The sequence below is a fragment of the Lethenteron reissneri genome, chromosome 34 (assembly GCF_015708825.2).
Source record: "Lethenteron reissneri isolate LAM-NWPU_2019-01 chromosome 34, ASM1570882v1, whole genome shotgun sequence".
Lineage (NCBI taxonomy): Eukaryota > Metazoa > Chordata > Hyperoartia > Petromyzontiformes > Petromyzontidae > Lethenteron > Lethenteron reissneri.
Genome location: NC_083812.1, coordinates 3792935 through 3816625, shown reverse-complemented (window position 1 = coordinate 3816625; position 23691 = coordinate 3792935). Strand labels below are relative to the sequence as shown.

Sequence of the window (23691 nt, the reverse complement as noted above, 5' to 3'; positions counted from 1 at the left end):
TCATCTTAAAAACCCACATTTATTCAGAAACACTCAGCACTGCAAACAAATACATCCAATACGGTATATATGTATACAAAAAAAAATACCTCCAAGGTTTCATTTTTAAAAAAGTGAAATATACATCGCATGGAATCTGGACACAAACAGTTAATCGTATTGCTCTGGCTTAAGTAACACAACACTCATGCAAGCGAACTTACTTACTTGTTGGCAACCTTCTGGAAAGAACTACAGAGCGACATGCATTTAGGTTTAGCTGCAAGATGAATTAAATGTTTATGGACTTACACGGCATGCAGCAACGCTAGTTGCATACACAATAACCACACCTAGTGCGCTTCTTTCGGCACACAGAGTGGCCAAGGGATCTTTAAATTGCATTCTCCAAAACCTTAAACATTGTGCAATGTTTCAGGATAGATTGTCCAATCTTAGTTTTCAAGTACAATACTTTCAAATTGGCCTTAATGTAAAATATAGGAAATACAACTGTGACATGGACACGAGAAAAATGTCATTGTTAAATAATACAGCTGCACTGTTTCCCAGTAACTTTTAAACAAAAAGGTGGTAATGATATTCATGAAAATTAAGTTTTGAAAACTAATTGTCCATAGATTCCAACTGAGACATTAACTATTGCAATTTACATGCAGAGTATAAATTAGCCAAAGCATGCAATTTTTTTATTACTTCCAAAAACTATTTAAGAACAATGTCAAAGGTTTAATTGGAAATGTGAAGAGTATGGAGCAGAAGCATGCAATAAACTTTGTCCGTGCAGAATATACAACACGAATGCCATCTCATCTGGTCCATGACTGAGACAGTGGGGCCAAGGGTGGCGTGTTAATAGAGATTCATTAAGACCCGCCAAGATATTTAACCACCATAATTTCCTCTGAGCATTGCGCCAAAGCGCTTATAATCTCTACAATGCAAAATTACTTTCTCAGGTTCTTTTTTTTTATTTGGTTCTTTCGGTTAAGTCACGTCTAAAGATAAAATAATAAATTAAATTAAATAATAGCATACGACGTTTCGATTGCAACACAAGCAATCATCATCAGGTATAATGAAATAGCGACATAAAATCTAACCAGAAAACTATAGACAGACATATTAGCAGACAGATATCACCAAGATACATAGAGGGGCCACCCCACAGAGATGATCACCCCTCTCTGGTTCCTGTGTTGCTCCCTCTATGTATCTTGGTGATATCTGCCTGCTAATATGTCTGTCTATAGTTTTCTGGTTAGATTTTATGTCGCTATTTCATTATACCTGATGATGATTGCTTGTGTTGCAATCGAAACGTCGTATGCTATTATTTAATTTAATTTATTATTTTATCTTTAGACGTGACTTAACCGAAAGAACCAAATAATCATTTACTGCAGTCACGAAAGTTCTAAAATTAAAATTACTTTCTCAGGCTTACAATAACATATTTTGGATACTCAAGCCTAAGTGATTAAACGAAGGTGAAAAAGACCAATTTGTGCCCAGGCAAGAAACAGTTCCTGGTGTTAGGACGTCACTCCTTGACATTTGCCGTTTTCTTGCTGGGGAACTCCCAGGTGGTCTCCTTGGCGCACTTCCACATGGCATCCACCAGGCGCGTAAAGCCCATATCCTTGGGTTTCTCCAGTCCTCGCATCAAGCGCTGCTTCATGATTGACACAAACTCCTTGTTGCTGAGCTCGCCATTTCCTGCGAGCGACAGGCACGTGAAAGGGAGGAGAAGGCGCATTCGTACACGAGTCTCGTATTATTCAAAGCATTTGGGACACACACAAATTATTAGTCGTAGCCAGAGTAGGGGATAGTCTTTGAATCGAACCGGAGATTGATAAGAGGTTATTTTGATTTAGATCACGTAGTTCAGCACCGGTGTGCTGAACTACGCGATCTAACCCATTAATTCAAGCCTACATTATTTTCTTAAGCAAATGGATTGCTTTCCATACGCATAAAATAACTCGTATCACAATAAGAAAAACAAGTTAGATGCCGTCCTGTACCTTGTCAGAGCGTTACTTAATGCATCCCGTTGTAAAACACTGTTTCGATTTAAAGCTTTCGTGACTGCAGGGATTCATCTTCTTGGTTCTTTCGGTAAAGTCACGTAGAAGGCAAGTAATAAAATAATAAAAATAAAACATAATAAAATAATTTTTGCGACGTTTCGGCCACAACGCAAATTCCTTTGTCAATGCGCCCAGCTTATATATATGCTCCAAGCTCGTGTGCTGTTTCATTCAGACTCTGTCGCCTCGACGGACCTGGTTTTCACCTGAGGACGGCTGCTTGCGTTGTGGCCGAAACGTCGTGAGAATTGTTTTATTATGTTTTATTTTTATTATTTTATTACTTGCCTTCTACGTGACTTTACCGAAAGAACCAAGAAGATAAAACACTGTTGTCAAGGATGGCAGTGTGTCGTTTGAAAAAAACGTAAATTATAGTGCAGCAACCTCTGTAAGGCGAGCACTATGAATAACACTCGATATATGATCCTTGGAAAACACCCTACAATGTATAACATCTACTGGCCAAGAAAACGCATTCATGGATGTCCTTACTGCCAAAGAACCACCCTACCCGTTTTTTGCAGCGGAAATAATCTTTTTATCCTAATGAGAAGTAAATATTGCCACAGGAGCTTATCCAAGGCTTAAGTGGATATAGTTGAGGAGCGGATTGTAAGCAAATGATTGACGGTTATTTTAAAATGCTCAGAAACATCATGCATTGCAAGCGGGGTGGCCAAGTGTCGGTTTACCACCCGAAATTATATGCACCTGTTGTTAAGTCAACATTACTGTGACGCTAAGCACCAGCTTACCATTGGACAGTGAACATTATCCTTAAGCTAGACCAGCTACTCACTAGTCTATTCAAGAGCAAAGCAAAACAATGGGCATGGGTTGAAGAGTTCAGTTGGTTAGACGTTTTTTGTTCAGTTGATTAGGTGGGTTTTTATAAATCTGAACATGGTACCGGACATGTCTTAGTTTAAATCCATACAGACTGCACGTGTATTGTTTGCTGTTGTAACTTGTTTTTACCGGCCCCTAGTGGACATCTGTGAAAAAAAGCTTCAAGGCTCATCGGCCTTCTCCAGAATAAATACACAAATATTCAGATTCTGACATGTGGTGAGCTCTTATGAGAGAAAAGACAAATGTTCCTTGCACATAGCTCCCAGGAGAAATGTACCAGCGTAACGGATGATTTAAGATTGCCATTCAAATGCAGCGTTTATCTGACTTGAAGCTACTCGCATTTAGACCATTTACTTTGCATTTAAGCAGGTCTGTCAAGTGGGCTGAACGTGATAAGATGGGGATAACACTCACCATCGCAGTCGAAGAGGGTGTACACTACGTCGCACACGTGGTCGGATAACTCCACTTTAGCCACAGTCCGTGCCACCTGCTGCATCGTGGCTGCAAACACAGATTCAAATAAATGAAAAGTTCTTCACAACAACCACGAGTGGGCATTCCATCCTACGGAACACTGCCTGCACCACAAATGCATTATTTTTGATTAGCAAGGAACGCTTTCTCGTGACTATTTTCAGGAAAGTCTTGCCAAGTTTTCAGTCGGGGGCAATGACTGCCACGTCTATTGCCCGTCAGTGATATGAGGAACATATTTCTAATTGACGACACGACGCTGGCACGCAACATTAGCCTCCTCTTGCAAATCACATTTCAGAATATTTAACAGCAACTGTGTAGCAGTGGGTGCATATGCTTATGGTAAGTACACCCACAGCCACGGTGTCGAGATGTTAACTCCCCCGCCTGGTATACCGGAGTTCGTGGGTTCAATCCCGACCCTGACGCTTGTTGAATATTTGGAGTTAGCGTGTTTTCCCCGTGGCCGCATGGATTTTTCTCCGGGTCCTCCGGTTTTTCCCTCCACATTTTTAATCAACGTGCGTTTAGAGTAATTGGCTGCTATCCAATTCCTAATGATGAACCACTTCGTTGAGCTTTCATTTGTGGCTAAGGTTGCTTCTGAAAATAGCAATATGGCTCAGTGGCCTTACCCGGTAAAATTAAATGTTTTCATCGTTTAGTTTTATAGGCAGCTTCACATTCGCCATACACATGGTAATAGAAGCTAGGAAACCATAGTTACAGTACTAGGCGAGTAATGAGATTTTATACATTTTTGGAATCCAGTCATTGATTCACGAATCTAATTTGTTGGTCCAATTTTATTGTCTTGTTGGAATTTTTCAACAATTTGTTTTGGCTTTTAGACATTTCTCGGCAATTTGCAGTAAATATGAAACCAATATATTCTCATAAGCATGATTTTATGCATGTCTAAAATATACAATTTGAAGCTTTATTTCGAGTTCTTAAAAAAGAAATGTGAATATGGACTATTATGACATGGGCACAATGCCCTACTCTTGCAATACAATTACAGAGTCTTTGATACTGCACACTTTCCAACGGATGAATTGCTTTAGAAATTCCCGGTAGGACTTCACCGGGCAGTGGAAACCCAACAATGAAATCTAGAATCAAATCCACGCAGAGCAGGCGAGCGCGTTGACCAGCGTGCGAGCCAGGAGCATCAATGGCTGCACGGCGGGATTAAATATTGCCGTATGAATTCACCCAAACACCGGTGATGCTAAGCCTTATTGAAACACACAATTTTGTACCTTATCCAAAGTGAATTAATGGACTTAGGTCGAACAAAAGAACTGCATATCCACATTGATGCAATAAGTCACCCGGCAGACAAGCACGGCCCATGAAAGTGTAATGTTAATCCAAAATAAGGACAGATTAAAGCAACATCTCCCCCCCCCCATCCACACTATCAGCCAAATTCCTGCAGCATTCAATTATCCCCAGAACATGAATTAATCAGTGCCGAATTTTCTACGCATGCTATTCCAATTATGATCGTGTTGTAGGCGCGAGTGATTATTTGATGAATGTGGTATACACGTTACGTTCCACATGGAGCAGTGTTGTTTTGAAACACGACATCTTGAACGGGTAACTCACACTTATCAATGGATGCTCCAGCCATGTGGTAGAATGTTAAGGCTGTGTCCACATCATTGATGTTCTTCAGAAACGTGAAGAAGTTCTGAACTTCCTCGAAAGTGATTCCCTGAGAAAAAACACGTTTAAAAAAAAATTACTTTTAGGCTTCGAAATATCAATCATTGCTCGGGGATGTGGTACTGCGAGGGTGAAACTGGAACATTGCTTCCACCACACTCGTGATGTCAGCCTGGCGAGTCATACACGTACAGCCGTTGAGGATTTCTCAGTAATATTGAAAAAAGCATTACTCTGTCAACAAAAGTTAGTGTGTGTGTCTTTGAAATCTGGCTGTTGTACAAGTTGGACAATGCCACTGCGTATAACATTCAAAACATCATTAACAAGAGTAATGCATCACTTATTTAAATATACAAAAGCAAACCATAATGTTCACCACCCTCCTTTTCAATTCATAGTATTCTTATCTATAGTGACGTAACCAAAATATACGAGGACCTCCTGCATCTAATCGTATGCCACGCATTTACATTTCTCAAAGCAAATATGACAATTCTCCGTTTGTAGACCATATTCCCCTTGTCATTTTTAACTCAACGTGACAAAAACCAAATAACATTCGTGCAGTGTATTCACCAAACAGAACAGCGTCCCAAAATGTAGCGCGGAATATCATTTGCACCCCATCGCTGTACCGCGAAGCGTATTATACAATGACAACGTAATCTTACCGGCCCATCTTTAAACTCCTTCTTGACGTGCTTGAGCATGTGCGTGAGTTTTTTGGACTTGACCCCACTGTAGGCCAAGAGCATGTTTCCAAATCTTCTCTCCGAAATGTACCCGTCCACGGGATCTTGCCTCTCAAACTGACGGAATACAATCGCCGACGTGCATATTTCCATTCGACAGTGAGCATACGGAAGCGGTAGGTCATGTTTAAGATGTCAAAACGAGAAGGCTCGCCCTGTTTTGTTACGAGGCCATTAGCATTGCTCCAGGAGATGAAACTTACACTTTTTGGAATCTGTAGCGAGTTATTTATCGCTGCATATTGAATTTAAGATGCAGGAATGGGCATGCCAACACCGCATATTGAATACTGTGCAAGTGAATTGTTTTAACAATTGCACGTTTTTACATCAATACAATACAAAACATTAATGACGAACAAAAAATGTTAGCTTGCAAAAGTAGACCTTGAGTGTCATTCACAACAACCATTAACCGTGCAGAATTTCACTTTCCAATTTGTAATAAGAAATCACCACGTGCACAAGAGATGACTGTGTTCCAAATGAACAGTTTTAAGACATCTAATATAAGTTTCTCATGCATGTTTAAAATGTCAGTTTAGTTAACGACTTAAAGTTTTACATTATTTCTCAACAAATATTAATCTTGGTTACACTTCAGTTTCTTTTGGTACATATACAACCACTTATAGACACGGGTGAGAGGGGTGGTGAATTGGTTAGTGCACTGCACTTTTAATACATCTAACCCAAGTTTGATTCATGGCCATGGCTAATATCAGCAGTGAGTGACATCTGAAGCGTTCCTTGCACTCCTGGTGTCCTCAAGTCTTCACGACGTATGGTCAAACAATCATCATGACCTACATGGACACACAGCTGTAGCATAGCATAGCTAGGAAATGTGAACCTACGTGCCAAAATTATCAAAATTGCTGCAGGAGAGTGGCAATATGCATTAGCTTTGCTCGTTCGCTCGGTTTCTACCCGACAACAACGGCAACACACTTCCAGTTTGAGGATGTCGCGTTGGAGACGGCGTTGGAACTGCAGGAACTTGTCTATGGTGAGCTTTCCGCGGAGGTCCTCGCCAAAGAAGAAGGTGGTCAGTGCAGAGTTGAAGCCAGACTTGAGCGTGTTTCCCGTGGTGGAGCGATCGCGGTGCCTCATGCCCATGCTCGTTTGCGAGCGCACGATGCTCTGCACCTGCGGAGGGAGGATTGAAGAGGGAAGCGAGGCGTCGTATGTTGAACTTATTTTCGCACCATGCAATGGGGTAACTGTGCTAAATTGGAGGGGTGGAAAAAAAATTACGTGTGAAAAAATTACCGAGGGCTCCGTCTTCAAGACTTGGGTATTTTTTTTGGAACCTAACATTTATATTTATTTTTTTGTTTTAAGCACCAACTCTGCTTGTGCACGTGTGCACAGGTTGCATAATAAGTGAAGTCCATACAGTTTTGGTGATTGACAATATGGGGAGTGGTGTCATTTCGTTGGCACACTTAGTTACGAATCTGGTGACCCAAGATCGATTCATACCACCTTAGCAAACATCAGTGCGAGCTATATTTAAATCTGTCCTTGCCGCACCACCCATCTTCACGAACCTCTCAACGGACCAGTGAGGTGAAATATGGTCAAGTAATCCCCATGGCCAACGTAGAGTGGGAAGGCCTTCATTCCGCAATAGACTGGCAATTGTGTTGTACAATAGGATTTAGATTTATATAGCATCAAAATATAACCATATGTCAAAGTGCTGTACAAAACAGTCGGACATGGGTAGGGGGGCATCGTGGAAAGGAGGCAATTTTCTTTCTACAGAGAAAGTCAAAAGACAGAGGAAAGTGAGTTCTGGAGCTGGACTTAAATTTGAAGTCTACAGCAATGATGGCTGCCTCTGCTACTTGCCAACACCGAGGTTGACTTATTGATCTTAAAATATGTGATGCATTAAAAATCAACGCGCACTGTGCGCAAGTCAGGTTTGTGGAGGGACATTTAAGCCTGACGGATTGCCCCGTCTCAGTGAAACCAAATGGCAAAAGGGGCACAAGAGAGAGAGTGCGCAATCAACCATGCTTAAATAACCCTCCGCCAACATGAGAATTGCACCCACTCATTTTAAGAATTGTTAAGGTTTAAATTACCGTCAACAGATCACTGTTGAATAAGCAAGTGGGCGAATGTTTAAGATGCACGCTCAAAAGGTTATATTCTCTAGATGGTACCAATCAAGTATAACCCACTCATTATTTTTTTGCCGAGCCTTGTGTTTGAATAGAATATAGCGGAGCTAGTTTGAGTCGAGGATACGACGTATATGATATACAACGAAGTATGCCACTAGGCATGTATAATACTGGTCGACCCTATTTGCAACTAATTTTAAATGTTTGCCATTTTTCATAGAAATTATGGGAATTCTTGACAGCTTCATCGTACCTTGTCCTATGAATTGATGTAATTCTAATTCAAGATACAAACATTGGGTTTAATTGTCATTTTTGTTGTTGTTGTTGTTGTTGCATTCCTTTGTATTGCCGGGTACCTGCCTAGACAAGTCTGAAATGTATTGTATCCTCCACAAATTACAAACCTAAAGGCACTCCCGTACACATCACGATTCATCAAATATTATGCCAATACCGTATTTTCCCCCCATGAAACCCGAGCAGAAATTTCTGACAACAAGAATTCACAATTGGGAATTCCATTGATCACATGAACCACAGAAAGAATACAGCTGGTGCCAGCAGCGCATTAAATCTTTATCAAGGACACTAAAATATCAATAACACAAATAATGACAGTCACTAGCTTTTGACTGCTGTAGCCACGAGTGGCTAGGCTATATATATATCTATCCATAACATACAAGCTTCATGAGAGATGGAGTTACAATTTTCCACCGAGCCACATTTCAACTAAAATCCCAAGAGATGCTGCCACGGATATGCGGGCTTTGCCTACCAAATCACTCTGAAGATGCATTTATTATCTCACACACACACACATTTCTACAATGCAGTAGATATTTTTACAGCTTTATACTCGCAATGTTAATCCACAAATTATCATTAATGCCAAATAGTCCACTTACTCTTTCAAATTCTTCAAGGTCCACCTCTCCGTCCCCATTGAGGTCAAACATTTTAAATGCAATTTCAAAATTCCTCTGTGGAGCTGTTGAAAAGGGGGAGAAAAATAATTACGCCGATTCAGCAGTGTATTTAAAAGCGACCTCTTGTTTTTGCAGATCATTCTGACAAAATGGATTTTTTAAAATTCTTTTACACAGTAATGGTGTGCAAGGTGAAATCACCACTTTTTTATGCCACACATCAACATGAAAAGTGCCGAAACGTTTGTAAAACTGTCAAGCGTGCTTTTTTGTTTTGTTTGTTAAAGATATAAAGTGATTGACTTACTGGACAAAACAGTTGTTAGGAAGATGTAGTCTGAGAAAGAGATCAGGCCACATTCCCCCAGCACATGGAAAATGCTGTCTTCATCCGCAAACATCTCCCGTTCGTGAGCCAGTTTCTGAAGCAGGCATCACACAACACCCATTAATCTGCCACCTACAAAAAGCAGTGCTAACGCAAGGAAGCACGGCTGTTCCATCAACGCACGACCTGCGAGCATTTAAGGTCAACCCGTCCCGTGGGATGCACACTTAAGAGAATGAAAAACCCCCGAAACATGCACGCGTTTTGCTTCTCTGATTGAATGTGCAGCGAGGTATATAATCTGGATGTGGTGGGTGTGAGCGGACAAAGATTGTGTCATACAAACCTGTTGTCTCCAATAACAAGATCAATCTAAATGGCCAGCAAGTGACTAAATGAAGTCATGTTGGTTACAGTGGTTCCTCACTAATATGAGACAGCTGTTTCACAAGCCCGCGCGTAATCCAAAACACGACATTGGAAAAACGGCTCTCCGATGTGTTTTCAGGTTGTAGCACGGTGTTGTTCGGGCATGATGTCCGAGGTTTCGCCTCCGCATGCCAGGAGCTTTATGCAGGAACTGAAGAAAACGTCGGAGATCATGCCGAATGGCGCAGTACAACCCGACAACCCACGAGGAGAGCTTTTATAAGCACAAGCGCAAAAACCTACGCAAGAGGGGAATGAGCGTTGGGAAATGTGTAAAATGTCTTATTGCCGTTCTCCCTTAACATTGCCATGAAGCATCAGTTTACAATCAGCCACCTATATCAAAATGTTACCTTATTTCTTGAACGTTGTTGGCCAGCCTGAAATATAGGATACATGCCTTTAGCGCCTCGCAAAGCCATCAGATGCTTTACCATTCGTCTGTATTACGTATATTATATATATAAAAAAAATAACCTCTCCTAGTCTCAACCTTTAAGCTGTCTATATATACTCAAATATTGTAGTTGGTAAGGCATCTTACAGAAATGCCTGCCAATGAATTTTTTTTCCATAAATCCTCTACGTATGAATATATATACTAAGCGTATATACATATATAGTCCCAACATGCAAGTACCGTAGAGTGTATGCCTTTCAAATAATGTTTTATGATAGACTTACGGACCAGATACAAATCCTAGAAAAGTCATGCAAAGGACACCGCTGGGAAAAAAAAGATAATATCTTGTCTTGAGCCACAAGATGAAAATATTGTGGACACACTAAAAATAAAACTAATTATATTTCAGCCAAAGGTCTCCAGCGACCTGTCGGTACAAACGTATGTGCGTTTCAAAGACCCAGGCAGCAACTGCCTACCAGAACCTAAATATCCAAGCAGTTTTTGAACACGCATAAGCATTCCTCACTGAGAATGTAAAATGATGACCGAGGAAGATGCATTGGACAAGTAAACCTTCTTGGGAGGTAGCTTGCCATTTTAACCATAAAACTAAAATGCACATCCTGGTGAGATACACTTTGACAACACTTTAGACGTAAAATCTCGAATAGGGTATGCATTCAAATCCAAGCGAGTGCAATCTTCGTGAATGCAGCTCAAGCAAGCGTGTAAGGAGACGTTGCGAAGCATTCTTGAAAGTGGTCTATGTGAAAAAAAATTGCAATAAATGTTTTACAAAGGCTTCTTACACTCGAGAGGATTAAGTTGATGACGGAGTCAAACTTGTAAGTGGCAGACGGGTAAATAAATGAATTCACATTTCGTAACGTTGAGAGCATTCGCTGTGCATGATTATATAAGCAGAGGGGGGGGGGGGGCAGCCACTGCTCACTGTAATTATAAATGGGATATGAGGCTCAGACGGACAAATATCACTCTACTGGAGACATGTGCATATAGAATGATGATTATGAAGCATTATGAATGTATAAAACAATAAGGATTACCATCGTGTGCTATTTGAGATTCTGTATCCAACGTTTGTAAACTAATCCCACTCAATACAAACCATTACCAAAGTCTATCATATTTCTCAGGGATTATTTCTCAGAGGATCATTTAACCCATGGCTGCTGGTGTGCAAAACCTCAGACACCCCTCATAAGAGCAGACCCTCGTGCAGATATGTCCAAACTGTGTTCGTTAAATTAGTAAAAAAAATTAACCCGTAAAAACAAAGTTTTTCACTATAAATCCTTTATATGCGTGACATCAGGGCGGCTAGAGTCCTCTCGTCCTCTGGCTTGAGATGGCTGCCACCTATGGGTCAGATGATTGTGTGCCAGCATTAACCAATTGGTAAATAAATATTTTAAAAAAATTCCCTAAACAGTGTAAAATTTTGGAAAAAAATTCTCATGAAAATTCACTGTCACGCACAACGAGTCTGTGTGCAAAATGTCAGCTCGATTGGATCACGGGAAGTGGGTTAAAAAACGACCGAAAGATTTGCACGGTCCTAAGCAAGCAAGCAAGCGAACTTAATATAAAGGATTTTAAAAAAGAGACTCTTCTTCAGAGAATTCCTTCGCGACATCATGGAGCCATCCACAAGAAAGACAATAAGCAGATATCTGCCTGGACACCGAGCCACCACCATGCACACTGTGGTCATGCCGCATTCAAAGTGCTCATAGATTACTGGGCAATTCGTATGCACTATTACTCTTGCACAGTAATTTTGTTAATTGCTGTGGTTGTCCCGCCTGATGACGGAAGCTTGTGTTGCTTCCCAAACGTCGTGAATTAATTTTAAAAAAATTTCACCTACGTGACTTTACAGAAAGAACCAAAGAGTTTGCATGAATGATGTTTGTCACAGGAGTGGCATGGCAGGTATGCCACATTGGAATATTAAATAAAACAAAAACATAGCCATCAAAACAGAATATATAATTATTATAGAATGTCATTTCCCTCCATTCCTTATCATCTCAGGTTGCACTATCACAACTTGCTATTAATATTTATGTAACTGCTCGGTGATTAATTGCAAATATAGCATTGAACAGCAGGGAAATCATTCATCAGGAGCTCGGTTTTTCTCAATACACAATGCGCGGATATACGCGTTCCAGCAAAAACAATGGTGCAGGAACAGAGCTGTTAAAAATAAGTCCTGGCATTTTGGGGAAAAGATAACGAGCAATCTTACAACACTGCCACTTGTCATTCACCAGTTTCCTGTTGATGCCGTCGCAATGTACATCTCCCAGAACGCATTTGAAGCCACCAAAAAAAAAAATCACCACAAGTCTGTTTCAGTAAATATTTCGGCCGAATGAAAATATATTTTTGTGGCGACATAAAACACCGCCGGACCTTAAATAATGTATACTGTGCCCATTTGCGTGAGAGCACTGTGCCCATTTGCGTGAGAGCACACACACAAATGTTCAAACTCGTCTAATGAGGAGCACACCAAATTCTGTCGCTGTGATGACACGGGTGGTGAAGAACACTGCAGGGGGCTCTTCTTCACTTGTAAACAATAAGACACGCTCCAAGAGCACACAATTCATCCTCGTATTACACCAGACGGGGGCACAATAACCTAAAAAATATCCAAGCATCTCTCTGCCGTTGACTCGCGTATAAATCCACTACCGCTTTGGGTTTTTTTGCATTTGCACGATTTGCCATTATTTTAAATGTTCGTCAGTGCAATTTTCCACATTATTATCTGGGGGTTTTCGGTCTTCCACTAGAATTGGGGCCGATCAAGATGACTCACCACACACCGTTCTGATTGAACGCACACATGTCCGATACAACTTATGAAAATAAATAAAAATCGTGACATTTTAAAAGCAATTTCGAAATTAAGTTCAGGGCAAATTACTGCTCACCCATATACAATCCATGATTAATAACACAAATGCAATATATGAAGTGTGTTCTGAATTTAGTTTAACGTATAAATATTTTATGTTTTTAACATACTGTATGCAATTTACCAGTCCTACCCAATTGGAAATGTATTGGACGATCCGTTGGATTGTGTTTAAACATATAAGCACTACAGAACATGTCAAATATGATTTTAAAAAATATTTAATAAATCGGCCAATGTTTCCGTTTTTGCAATTTATACTGTACCACTCCACTCATATAAAACCCCCGTTAATTAAGCACAGAACGTTTCAACATAAATTTAATTCAATATTTGCACAATGTTTTCCTTTTTAATGAACACATGGTATGCTGCTTTAATCTTCTGAATCTACTGGGGCGTTTTCCGGTCAGGCATATTGGCCCTTTAAGATCAATAACTACTTCCGTGTGAATGGAGCTCATCGTTCGCAAAGCACATCAATCTGGTAAGCATGAGCAGTTGGCTGAAGATCTTTGCAAACACACAAGATCATAGAATAAATTTAAGGTGAAATTTCACGAATATAATTTTTCCTTTCCCACCCCACCCCCACCATAAATGTAATGCCATTAGGAGCCCAGTTAAGCTGCATACATGCCATTTTCACCAGAACATGCCACCCACGCACCGTGCAAATAGAATTATGCCAGCAGCGCTTATACACGATTTCACGGTTCTTGCAAAGCATTTTGACAAAAAAGCCATAGTAATCTGACTATTTTAACGTAACACAACACAATGATAGCAATGTGGAACAAGAGCATGAAAAATACCCACATACATATTAAACCGCTGCAGAATTCATGACGGTTATTTAAAGATGTAAAAAATGCAGCCAATCATTTTCTTAAATACTGTAACTATAACGACCACCTACAGTGACACCATCCAGTTTTTAGTTTTTAAACCCACGAGCTTAAATGTAAGAGTAGTACCGTATTTATTTTACATAAATTGTACATAATGGATTCTTCCAAAAATATTCGATGCACATTACACGAGCCTAAGAATCAAAGTAATTAATTAATTTGTCACTACATGCCCAGTTAAAATATTGATTACATTAACTATACATTTATACATGTATACACTTAAAATAATGTCTGGTCGAGACTATGGTGAGACTAACATCGTTTTACGTTCTAATTTTGACGGCTCGTTTTTTGCCGCAAAGACTAATACAATTAATTTCATAATTGGTGTGTAATTCTGTGCACTTGATACGATTACCGTGTATTCACTAAAATACTGGGAGGATTAAAAACATAGAAGCCTATTCTATTTTTGACAGTGGGAGTTATTTCTGCAGCCATGACTAAGTGTTACATAGAAGCCAACCAACCACCTGTCTCAATCTGTCAATATTTGTCCCAACAGCCATGCGGTTGTAAAGATGGCAGATCCTTTCTGTGTTCATCATTTCGCAGCTTTGTAGCTTGCATGAATGGATGCATGCACACGTCTTGCCAGTGCTTAAATTGTAATCTTAAACCATTTTACACCACCGAAACCCTATCCTGTACGGTTAGCCACCATCTTTTGTTTATTTACGGCATGCACTCGTAATTGATTGCGTTGTATGTTTAGGTCTCTGACAGTTCCAAAAATAAAAAATAAACAGAATGTGTGGTGTGCTGGAACCAAAACGGTTAGATAAAATTCAATAGCAATATAACACTGAAGGAAAAAAACACGGAATGAATAGTCCACTCGGTTGAAAGAAAGACCTTGATGCTACTTGAAGGTCAAAAGCGGTTTCCCACCCACACCCACCATGAACAATGAATGAAAATACAAAGCACATTTCTCAGAGAAAAGAAACATGTAACTATATTTACCCAGCATTCTGCCGAACACATTTTTGTTTTAAAAAGCTAAAAATGTATATTTTAAAAGAGTCATCCACTGTTCGTTTTGCCACAGTGCTTGTCGTTAACTTAATATATTAAAGGCACGATATTGAAAAAGGTATTTACCAGAAGAGAATTCGGCGATCAATGGAACCAAATTAATTGAACATTTCCGGATATCAATGGAAAGTCACAACGTATTGACGGTACACCCCAGTGGGATACTCAAGGCTGCATGAGGTGTGTCCCATAACTGCCACACAACTCAACTATTTTAGGCAGCCAAGTATAGATGTGAAAGTTTTTTTTTCCCTCGGGTTACGACACAGCCAGTCTTCGTGAGATGTACGTTTAACTTCTTTCGCACCGCACGGAGTCAACCGTGCGAATCGGAGGTGCGGGATGAGATGGGTTGGTTCCATTATATATGCCGAATTTTCAACCCCGTATTGCTTACACGTTAAATACCATACGTGTGGCCAATATCAAGCTGTCTATAAATCAAAACTATTACAAAAAATATTTTAATCAGGTAAGGCCCACTGAGCAATACAGCTCTTTTTTGTAGGAGACCTGGCCACAAATGATAGCTCAACGAAGTGGTTCATCACGTGGGGATTTATAGCTGCCACATTTCGAAATGTGGAGGGGCAAACTCAAGGACCCGGAGAAAAATCCACACCTGTATACCAGGCGAGGTAGTTAACATCTCACCACCGTGGCATCTACCAATAACAGAAGCGAAGACGAGCAATCATCCCTTTTGCCCCAGAGGGCTTCTTTTCTCAACGCAATTAATTTAAATGAGTTATCATTGCTTTGTACATTGCCAACACTGTTGAGTTACAGTGGAAGGCATACAAAATACATGTTCAGAATACACACAAGCCATCTGGTTGTACTGTGAGAAAAGCTTGCATTCAACGACACTTTACACTGCATCTTTAAAGATCATGTCAAGGAAATAAGTATGATGAATAGCACCACACTATTTGCAAGTTATATCCCGAGTGTAAACATGAACAGGTTCTCGTTTTTAATTATTCTATGATCATACCCTTTATGCACATTACACACATTATACCTCGAATTATTGTATTATAGTAGAAGCTTTCAATCGTGATATTCTGGGCGTTTTAAATTTCAAAGGTGTATTCATCTATAATGGAGCCTGTACGTGTCAACATTTTGTATAGACATACCTACACATGGCATTAAGCAGTAAATACGATGTACACGACTTAAACACATCCATGTGGACACAATTCAATATTGGATCTATATATTTGTGCGGGTGATTTACAGACGATATTGTTTGAGTACCCATGGCAATATTGGACACAATTAGTCTTTATATAATGGCTGTTTCTAAATTGCAGATGTCAACGTGGAGTCTGTAAATGTTAATCTTAAATTTGATTGCATTCAATATTGCGAAATGACGTTGTCTCTAGTTTATGGCATGACGAGGGATATTTCCACTGGCAGTTTACAATGGACATCGTGGTTGAGTGAACCCTCCGCTATGAGATAACAGATGTGCTGCTGCTTAAACCAAGATATTTGAGACGTGCGCCGAGAATACTAACCGCTTCGTACGGTAAAACGCCGCCCCGTATTTTACGTACTCAGATGCACACCGTCACCCTACGGGCAGCGTGTTTTGTAAACAAAAAACGCGTAAAAAGAAAATAAATCACACACACACAAGAGCACTGCCTTGACATTTTCAAGGCAATAAAGTTACGCTATTGAACCATGAACATGACAGCAGATGCTGCATGCATTTTGGTTTGCTGAACATGCCATTCTTGTAAATATCAAGGCTGCACACTACATATTCATAGCAATAAAACCTTCAATGGTATCTAAGCTGGAAAGAAAATGTAATTTTTTTCATATTGTACAATTATACATGGTTTACAGTTGTATTTGAATGTATAAATACAATTAATTCGTGGTGAAAATAAAGTTGGGATGCACATTTTGATTCAGGTGATCAGTGTTTTTAGGGCTTGTCATAGCCAAGACAGTTGTGATTGCACTATTTGAAATGTATTCTATTCTATTATCATATAACATGAGATTGCCCCCAAGAAGACACACACCATAGATACAAGGAGTGAGATGGACTGTAACATCACAAGACTGAGGGATGGGCTTCATCCAGCAGTGAATCGATCATGCCTGATGATAGCAATGATTAAATATTTCTTACAAAGGTGGCTTTTATCCAACAGCCAAAAGATATGAAAATGTGCATTAAATTCAATCTACTGTCCCTTTACTAAAATGATTCTTTAATCCAGTGAAGTGGAATGCATTACATGCATACAACCACCTTCAAGGGCACCGCATCGTTGATGAGTTTTAGCAAACATAATTAAAGCACTCATGTGTGTAACTTGCTAGTCATAACTAATGCGATTGTGTTGGCGTTTAAAACATAATTGCATGAAATTGTATGCAATACGGTCCACAAAAAAATTTCTATCATGAGACCATGGGAGTGATATTTTCTATCATGGCTATTTCAGCTTAATTTATACAGCAGTGAGATCATCAAATATTTCCCAAATTATTTTGACAATGTAATGAATTGCTTTTATTTAACAGGAAAAACTCCACCTTCAACATACTTACCATTAATTAGACACATGCATGTTTGCCAAGTGCTAAAATTACCCTTTAATTATTTTCAATCAACTATACAGTTCTATATATTCTCAGACATTAATTATAAACTGTCCACTTGTCAAAGTACAATGTACAATTCTGTGGTCTGCATGCTAATCGTAGGTCACATTAAATATTATATACAACTTAACAGTACAAACAAGCATTGCAACAGCAACTACCTCTAATGATGAATCAGGAACACTAAACTGAACCATACAACAAATCAAGTAATGCCACCATTTTAACAACTCTTCATTTGTGTTACTACTTGTTCTTTATAAACGTGGACACAAATGTTAACTTAATTTGTTTTGAGAGCCACACCACACCTAACCTTCCCCTCCACCACCCCCCCCCCCTATCTTTCTACCCTCGCATGTTTATTTGAAATATATCTCAGGCAACCCTGTATAATCCCAACATACGCTCTGTCGGTAAGGACATGAACGACCTGTAACATCGGATAGTTTGATTATTGTTAGAATGTAACATACGTCGAATATGTGAATATAGAATTTTTTTTTCTCATGAGCAATACTACAAAAAGCACATGTTAAATACTGTAGCAAAAATGCACTCTTATAAAAGAGCCAAGGAGACCGCAATGGTTTGCATATATCTTATGAATGGATTCTGTCAAAAAAACTAATTTGGTAATGCACACCGGAATACAACCAGTGAAAAGTAAAGCAAGACAGAGTGCACGCTGGATTGATGATGGTGAAGGAAGATGTAGAGGAGGGGACTGCCTCTTCGACATGCCATTGGTAGGCAACAGGCAGTAGTGGAGGGACTTAATTCAGACCCATTGTAGCTAAGGGGCAGACAGATGGGACCTGAAGAAAAATATAAAACTAACTTAAAACACATTTGTATTTACATTTAAACAAATATTTTCCACAAATCTTATCCTAAACGTGCTAACAGTATCAAGTCACGAGGAAAAGTATGTACATTATTCGGATCTCTAACAGTGCAACCCTTAAAGTGTTGAGTATGGCCGCGCAGAAGCAAATATTACAGAGCTACCTCTGAGATTGCTTTAAGTGACCTCTTTCTGACAAAGTTGGGGGCAGCACTTTCCCACCCAATTTGTCATTGCCAGCAATATTCTTCACGTGACAATAAAACCAAATAATCAGACTTGGAATTGAACAAAATTGATTGCACAGCAAAATGTGATGCGATTATTGTTTTTGTGCAGTCATTGGTGACTGGGCTGAGCCAATTAACTCATTACATTTAAGAACCCGATTTTAATGAACAGGCAGACTCTCACTGTTGCCAGCTCAGCGCTTTGACCTCTGAGCCACCTAGCCACCTTATCTGCAATCACATTCTAACTGCTGATCTAAGATACCATTAATAAAGCCAGCTGGGCAAGCCAATCCATTCAGGCAGCCTACGTGGATTTATAAAGCATATAAATGTACCTGCATCCCAAGACATTGAGATTTCAACGTACAAATATGTTGTTGCACAGAAACAACCAAAAGCACATGCACAAATGGATACAAATGTCAGGTTACCAGCTTAGACCCACACGATCACATCCCAACACTGTAATGCACGGACACTACCAATTATTTTCAGGAGCTTATTATTCTTTAAATTCAAATGCCCGTTTGCAGGTCTTTCATTGCTACTCTTGCCAAACATCTGCCCAAATCTGGGCATTTAGCATTGGCAAGCTGTGTTTTGGAAGGTGTAATAAAGCCAGACTGTCATGTCTAAAAACGACAACAGAAACACTTGGGACAGAGTTAAATATGTACATTCACCATTTGCCATCTTGCATTGGCAGGATGAAACAAGATAAACACATTTAAAAAACACATGCACACTCTGAAACAGGAAAACACTGCTCCACGTATCGTACAAAAGCCAGTTTACTGGCACAAGCTCCTTCGTCAATGACATAATGGAGGATTTTCAAACATGAATGTTTTAAAAAAGATGCAATTTATCAAGAGCTTTACCTGTGCCAACTTGTTTTTTAGATGCAATATATTTTAATTACACACATCATGGTTTGCCACCAGACAAAGGTTCATTTTACATGGAATCAATAAACTACAATGAAGGCGATAAAACGTCTTCATTGGTATGCAGTCGTTTTCATTAACGATGGAGATCCAAGAGGAGTAGCTAAACTCTGAATATTAATGTTGGAACAAATAATGAAATTAACCAATGAATGGTCTAAATAAATTGCAATGTATAATCGTATTTTAATACACAGGAATATTGGTGAAGCAAAAGTTGTAAATATTTGTAGCAATCCATAGCTTTTTGCCATTTTTTTCTTTTCTTTCTTGCAGTGGCTTATATTTTCTTACTTTTAAATGTCGTCAGGATTTAACTGGTCATAAATTTTATTTCGGACGTTAATTAAAAGCATTGGACCTTGTAGGACGAGTGAAATGTTGCAGCTTGTAATGTTTCATTACAATTATGCATTGCTTTTTAAAATCCACTAAAAAATGCTTGTGATTGATGTATTCCAACGCTTTATTTAACGCAGCAACATTTGGATATAAACTAACTCATCTTATCTGCACTCACATGTCTTATGCCGTCTCAGAATGCATTGGGAAAAAGAGGCTTTTCCAAAGGTTTGCATCATGATTTCACACATTTTCTTACGTTATTACTGTAACCTATAAGTCAGCAACCTGCATATAGTGCAGATTTGTTTTTAAATGCTTCACATTTTATAAGTAGGGCTGGGCAATGAATCGGCACTCTGATAGTGTCAGCTTGAAGCTATAAATAGTTGCCGTGACATCTGTCCTGTTGGCAATGGCATGCAATGTCACCAATAAATACATTGCCCTGCCTTCCTGGAAGACCAGTGCTGGAAACAAAATATAGCGGTATAGTGATCGTGATTGTTAATGTGTTGTTTTTAAACAAAACTTACAAATATACTGCTAATTGTTTCCACTCCTGGTTCTTGTGGCCATCCATCTTTAAGCTATTTAAGCTTATCTCATGTGTTGGGCAGTGAGACTGCAATAGCACTATAATAATTAGAAAAATGTCACAATATCACAATTCCTCCGCGATGTGATATGCTGACAAAAATGTCTTACCACCCAGCCCTAATCATAAATGCATACAACCGAAATACGGTACTGGCTTCAGAAGCAATCCATGGTCTTCCTGGTGTTCCAGACAAAATTAATTTGGAAGACTTGAATGAAGAACCGATTTAGGTTAGTATGAAGGATGTGCAAGAGATTGTGCATAGAACCAAGACATTGAAACATGCGGAGTTACCTACTGACGGTATTGAAGTGAGATTACCCAGAATGCACACGACTGAAGAGAACCATCAACCATTGTTAATTTTATTTTTATGCAACTGTGAAAAATGTTTTGTAAATTAACTTACATGGGTGGATATTTATTTAATCAAGCGGACGCCGATGAGAAAAAGCTTTTCACTAAGTGGTTATTCAGTAATGACACATTAATTTACACACCTGGTTTATCAATGTTTTACGAATCCATAATTGTATTTTTGTTGTTTAATTACTCATTAATATTTGAGTAGCGGCGTCGAAATAGTATTGAATGTGTCATTTTAAATTAAGCTTTACTTGCGCACCCAATATTATTTGACGGTAAAGCCTTAAGTGTACTCCAGACATCCACCTTTGGTCTTACCATTTCATGAAATTTGTTTTGGTGCATCCACACATGCCATTTCATACAATTGAATTCAAATCACTGCTTCATGAAGGATTTAAAGCACAACCATTCCCATGATGCATGGTATAATTTTTTTGCCAAATTGCACAAAACTGCTGTTTTTTAAAACATGTGCCGATACACTAAAAGACAGAGATAGTTCAATACATAGTCACAGTTGCATAAAATGTTTGAAAGAAAAATGAAAGATATTAATCCTGTTTTTAATTGAGAGAAGGTAAAAAATGATTTATTGATAGGAAGATAATCATCCATGCTGGTTTGAAATCCAAGTGCGATAAGCACGGTACAATACCTTCCAAAAGTCCTGGGGACACACGTGGAGTTGAGTATGAGGGAACAAAATACAGTTATCCAGTTACCTGTTGGCTTAAGATCCACAAATTTCTCCAAGTATTATCTTACAGCACTTAATTTGAAAGTTACATATATTTGTAAGCCAATGAGGCATTGAGAAATTATCAGTATTTACAAAGACTGCTGACAAAACTAACAGTTATTCTAATATACAGAATTCATTTGGTTCATTATTATAGATTTGTGTATACATTTGAAATTGACGAGGAACTTTGAGAATTATTAATTTAAAAAAAAGTTTCTATTATTTTAAAATGAATAAGAGATAAAAATATTAAAATAATATAAAAACCCACCAAAACTTTAACTGTTGTAACTATCAAATTTGTCTTACAACCTAGTTTTTGTCAAGAATAAATTTACATTTTTGTTTTTGGGCCATGCCAAGAGCACACCAGGACCTACTCTCCAAAAACGATGTCGGCCACTTTAAAATCTGTCAAAAAAGGTCTGCATTGGTATGAACATTACCAGACAATAGTAGGATTCAATCCAATTGGCTCAGTGGCAAGATGCATGAAATATAGATTATCTAAGCTGCCTAAATTGAATACTGAGATATACTATAAATGAAAATACAATTTAATACATTTACACGATGCCAATGTAAAAAATTCTCAACACCACATTATTCACAAAGTAAAACAATCCTTTAGGGGGAAAAAAATGGATGGTAAATTCCTGGTGAATTTGAGAAAACTTCACTTAGTTGCCGTGCCGAGTTAAATAAATTAAGATTTACATGAATGCAGGCATAGGACTTTAATTATAGAAATTGTTTGCGTGGTGTGACAATACAAAATGTAAATTCTAGATTTGAAGTTTTCGTAAATGCAAGGGTCCCATACTCTTTGGTTTTTTCGGTAAAGTCACGTGGGTAAAAAATAAAATAAATAAAATCACGACGTTTTGGAGGCAACACAAGCTTCCCCTTGATACAGTAATTTTGCTGTGACGGTGCCACCTGAAGACGGAAGCTTGTGTTGCCTCCGAAACGTCGTGATTTAATTTATTTTTATTTTCTACCTACGTGACTTTACCGAAAAAACCAAAGAGTACAAAATATAAAATTTTGATACGAGCAGATCTATTGCAACCATGATGCTCTTTAATATTCGATCAGCAACCTTCCATTGTCTTGCAATATTGACAATTGCTTTTAAAATCTAAAGATTAATTATTAAAACACTTTGAAAATAAACAAAACACTAATTTAACATTTACTTAAACAGATTACATGATACCTACAAATAAGATCTAGTAAATGGTTGAATATTTAAGTGTAGTTCTAGTTCATTGATGCTAAGCTTCTTTTTATAACCCATTAAATTAACGGAGATGGTTTACGAAAGCAATATCCGAGTGCTGGAGACCAGTCATTTTTGTTGCGATGAGGCCTTCAGCAAAATGTTTACAGCCATGCTGATGTGCACATTTTTTAAGTGCACGGCTTCAAATGCAGATTAAGCTTATAGCCATTAAAGCGCCTGCAGTAGCAACGTCAGAGAATTAGCGTAGCAATTAAAATTCAAGAATTAAATCTTCATGCTTTTTTTATACAGAGCAACGGCGTTCCAATGTCAGTCTTACCTTGCCATCATAGCGCTTAACTATGAACTGATCCAAACCGAGATCTGAAATGAAAAACAGATGCAAATTCCATTTTGTTTCTTGAGATTAAATTAACTGAACCAATATCTTTATTATATGGCAAAACATTAAAACAAATGTCTCAGACTAACATAGTTTTTATATAAGATTAATTACTTGCTCAACTGCAGATGTCACTCAAAATGGCTTAAATGATTAAAAAATCATCCAAAAGCCACTAGTGTTCTGAAACATTTTATCATATAAAATTCACCATTTATATAAAGCAAAAAACATCAGGATGGAGTACATCAATATTTCCAATATAGCCCAGCATTATTACTATGATGCATATACTCATAATATATATGACCTTAATCTATAAAACAAAATTGCATAATCTC

General features: G+C 38.5%; 1 protein-coding gene across 6 annotated transcripts in view; it reads right to left on the bottom strand.

The window, feature by feature from the left end:
• Positions 1–23691, bottom strand: part of MICU1 (mitochondrial calcium uptake 1) — a 47469-nt gene continuing 23778 nt past the window's right edge. For 3 of the 6 annotated variants that reach the window (XM_061565004.1, XM_061565006.1, XM_061565005.1), the window contains exons 5-14: positions 23288–23331; positions 21636–21647; positions 10047–10073; positions 9244–9358; positions 8916–8998; positions 6818–7015; positions 5786–5923; positions 5052–5160; positions 3369–3458; positions 1–1719 (exon numbers count right to left, since the gene is read on the bottom strand). In XM_061565004.1, coding sequence (XP_061420988.1) covers positions 1544–1719; positions 3369–3458; positions 5052–5160; positions 5786–5923; positions 6818–7015; positions 8916–8998; positions 9244–9358; positions 10047–10073; positions 21636–21647; positions 23288–23331 — 992 coding nt within the window. In that variant the 3' untranslated portion in view covers positions 1–1543. The remainder of the gene's footprint in view (positions 1720–3368; positions 3459–5051; positions 5161–5785; positions 5924–6817; positions 7016–8915; positions 8999–9243; positions 9359–10046; positions 10074–21635; positions 21648–23287; positions 23332–23691) is intronic. The other 3 variants (XM_061565008.1, XM_061565007.1, XM_061565009.1) reach the window with 3 other exon arrangements.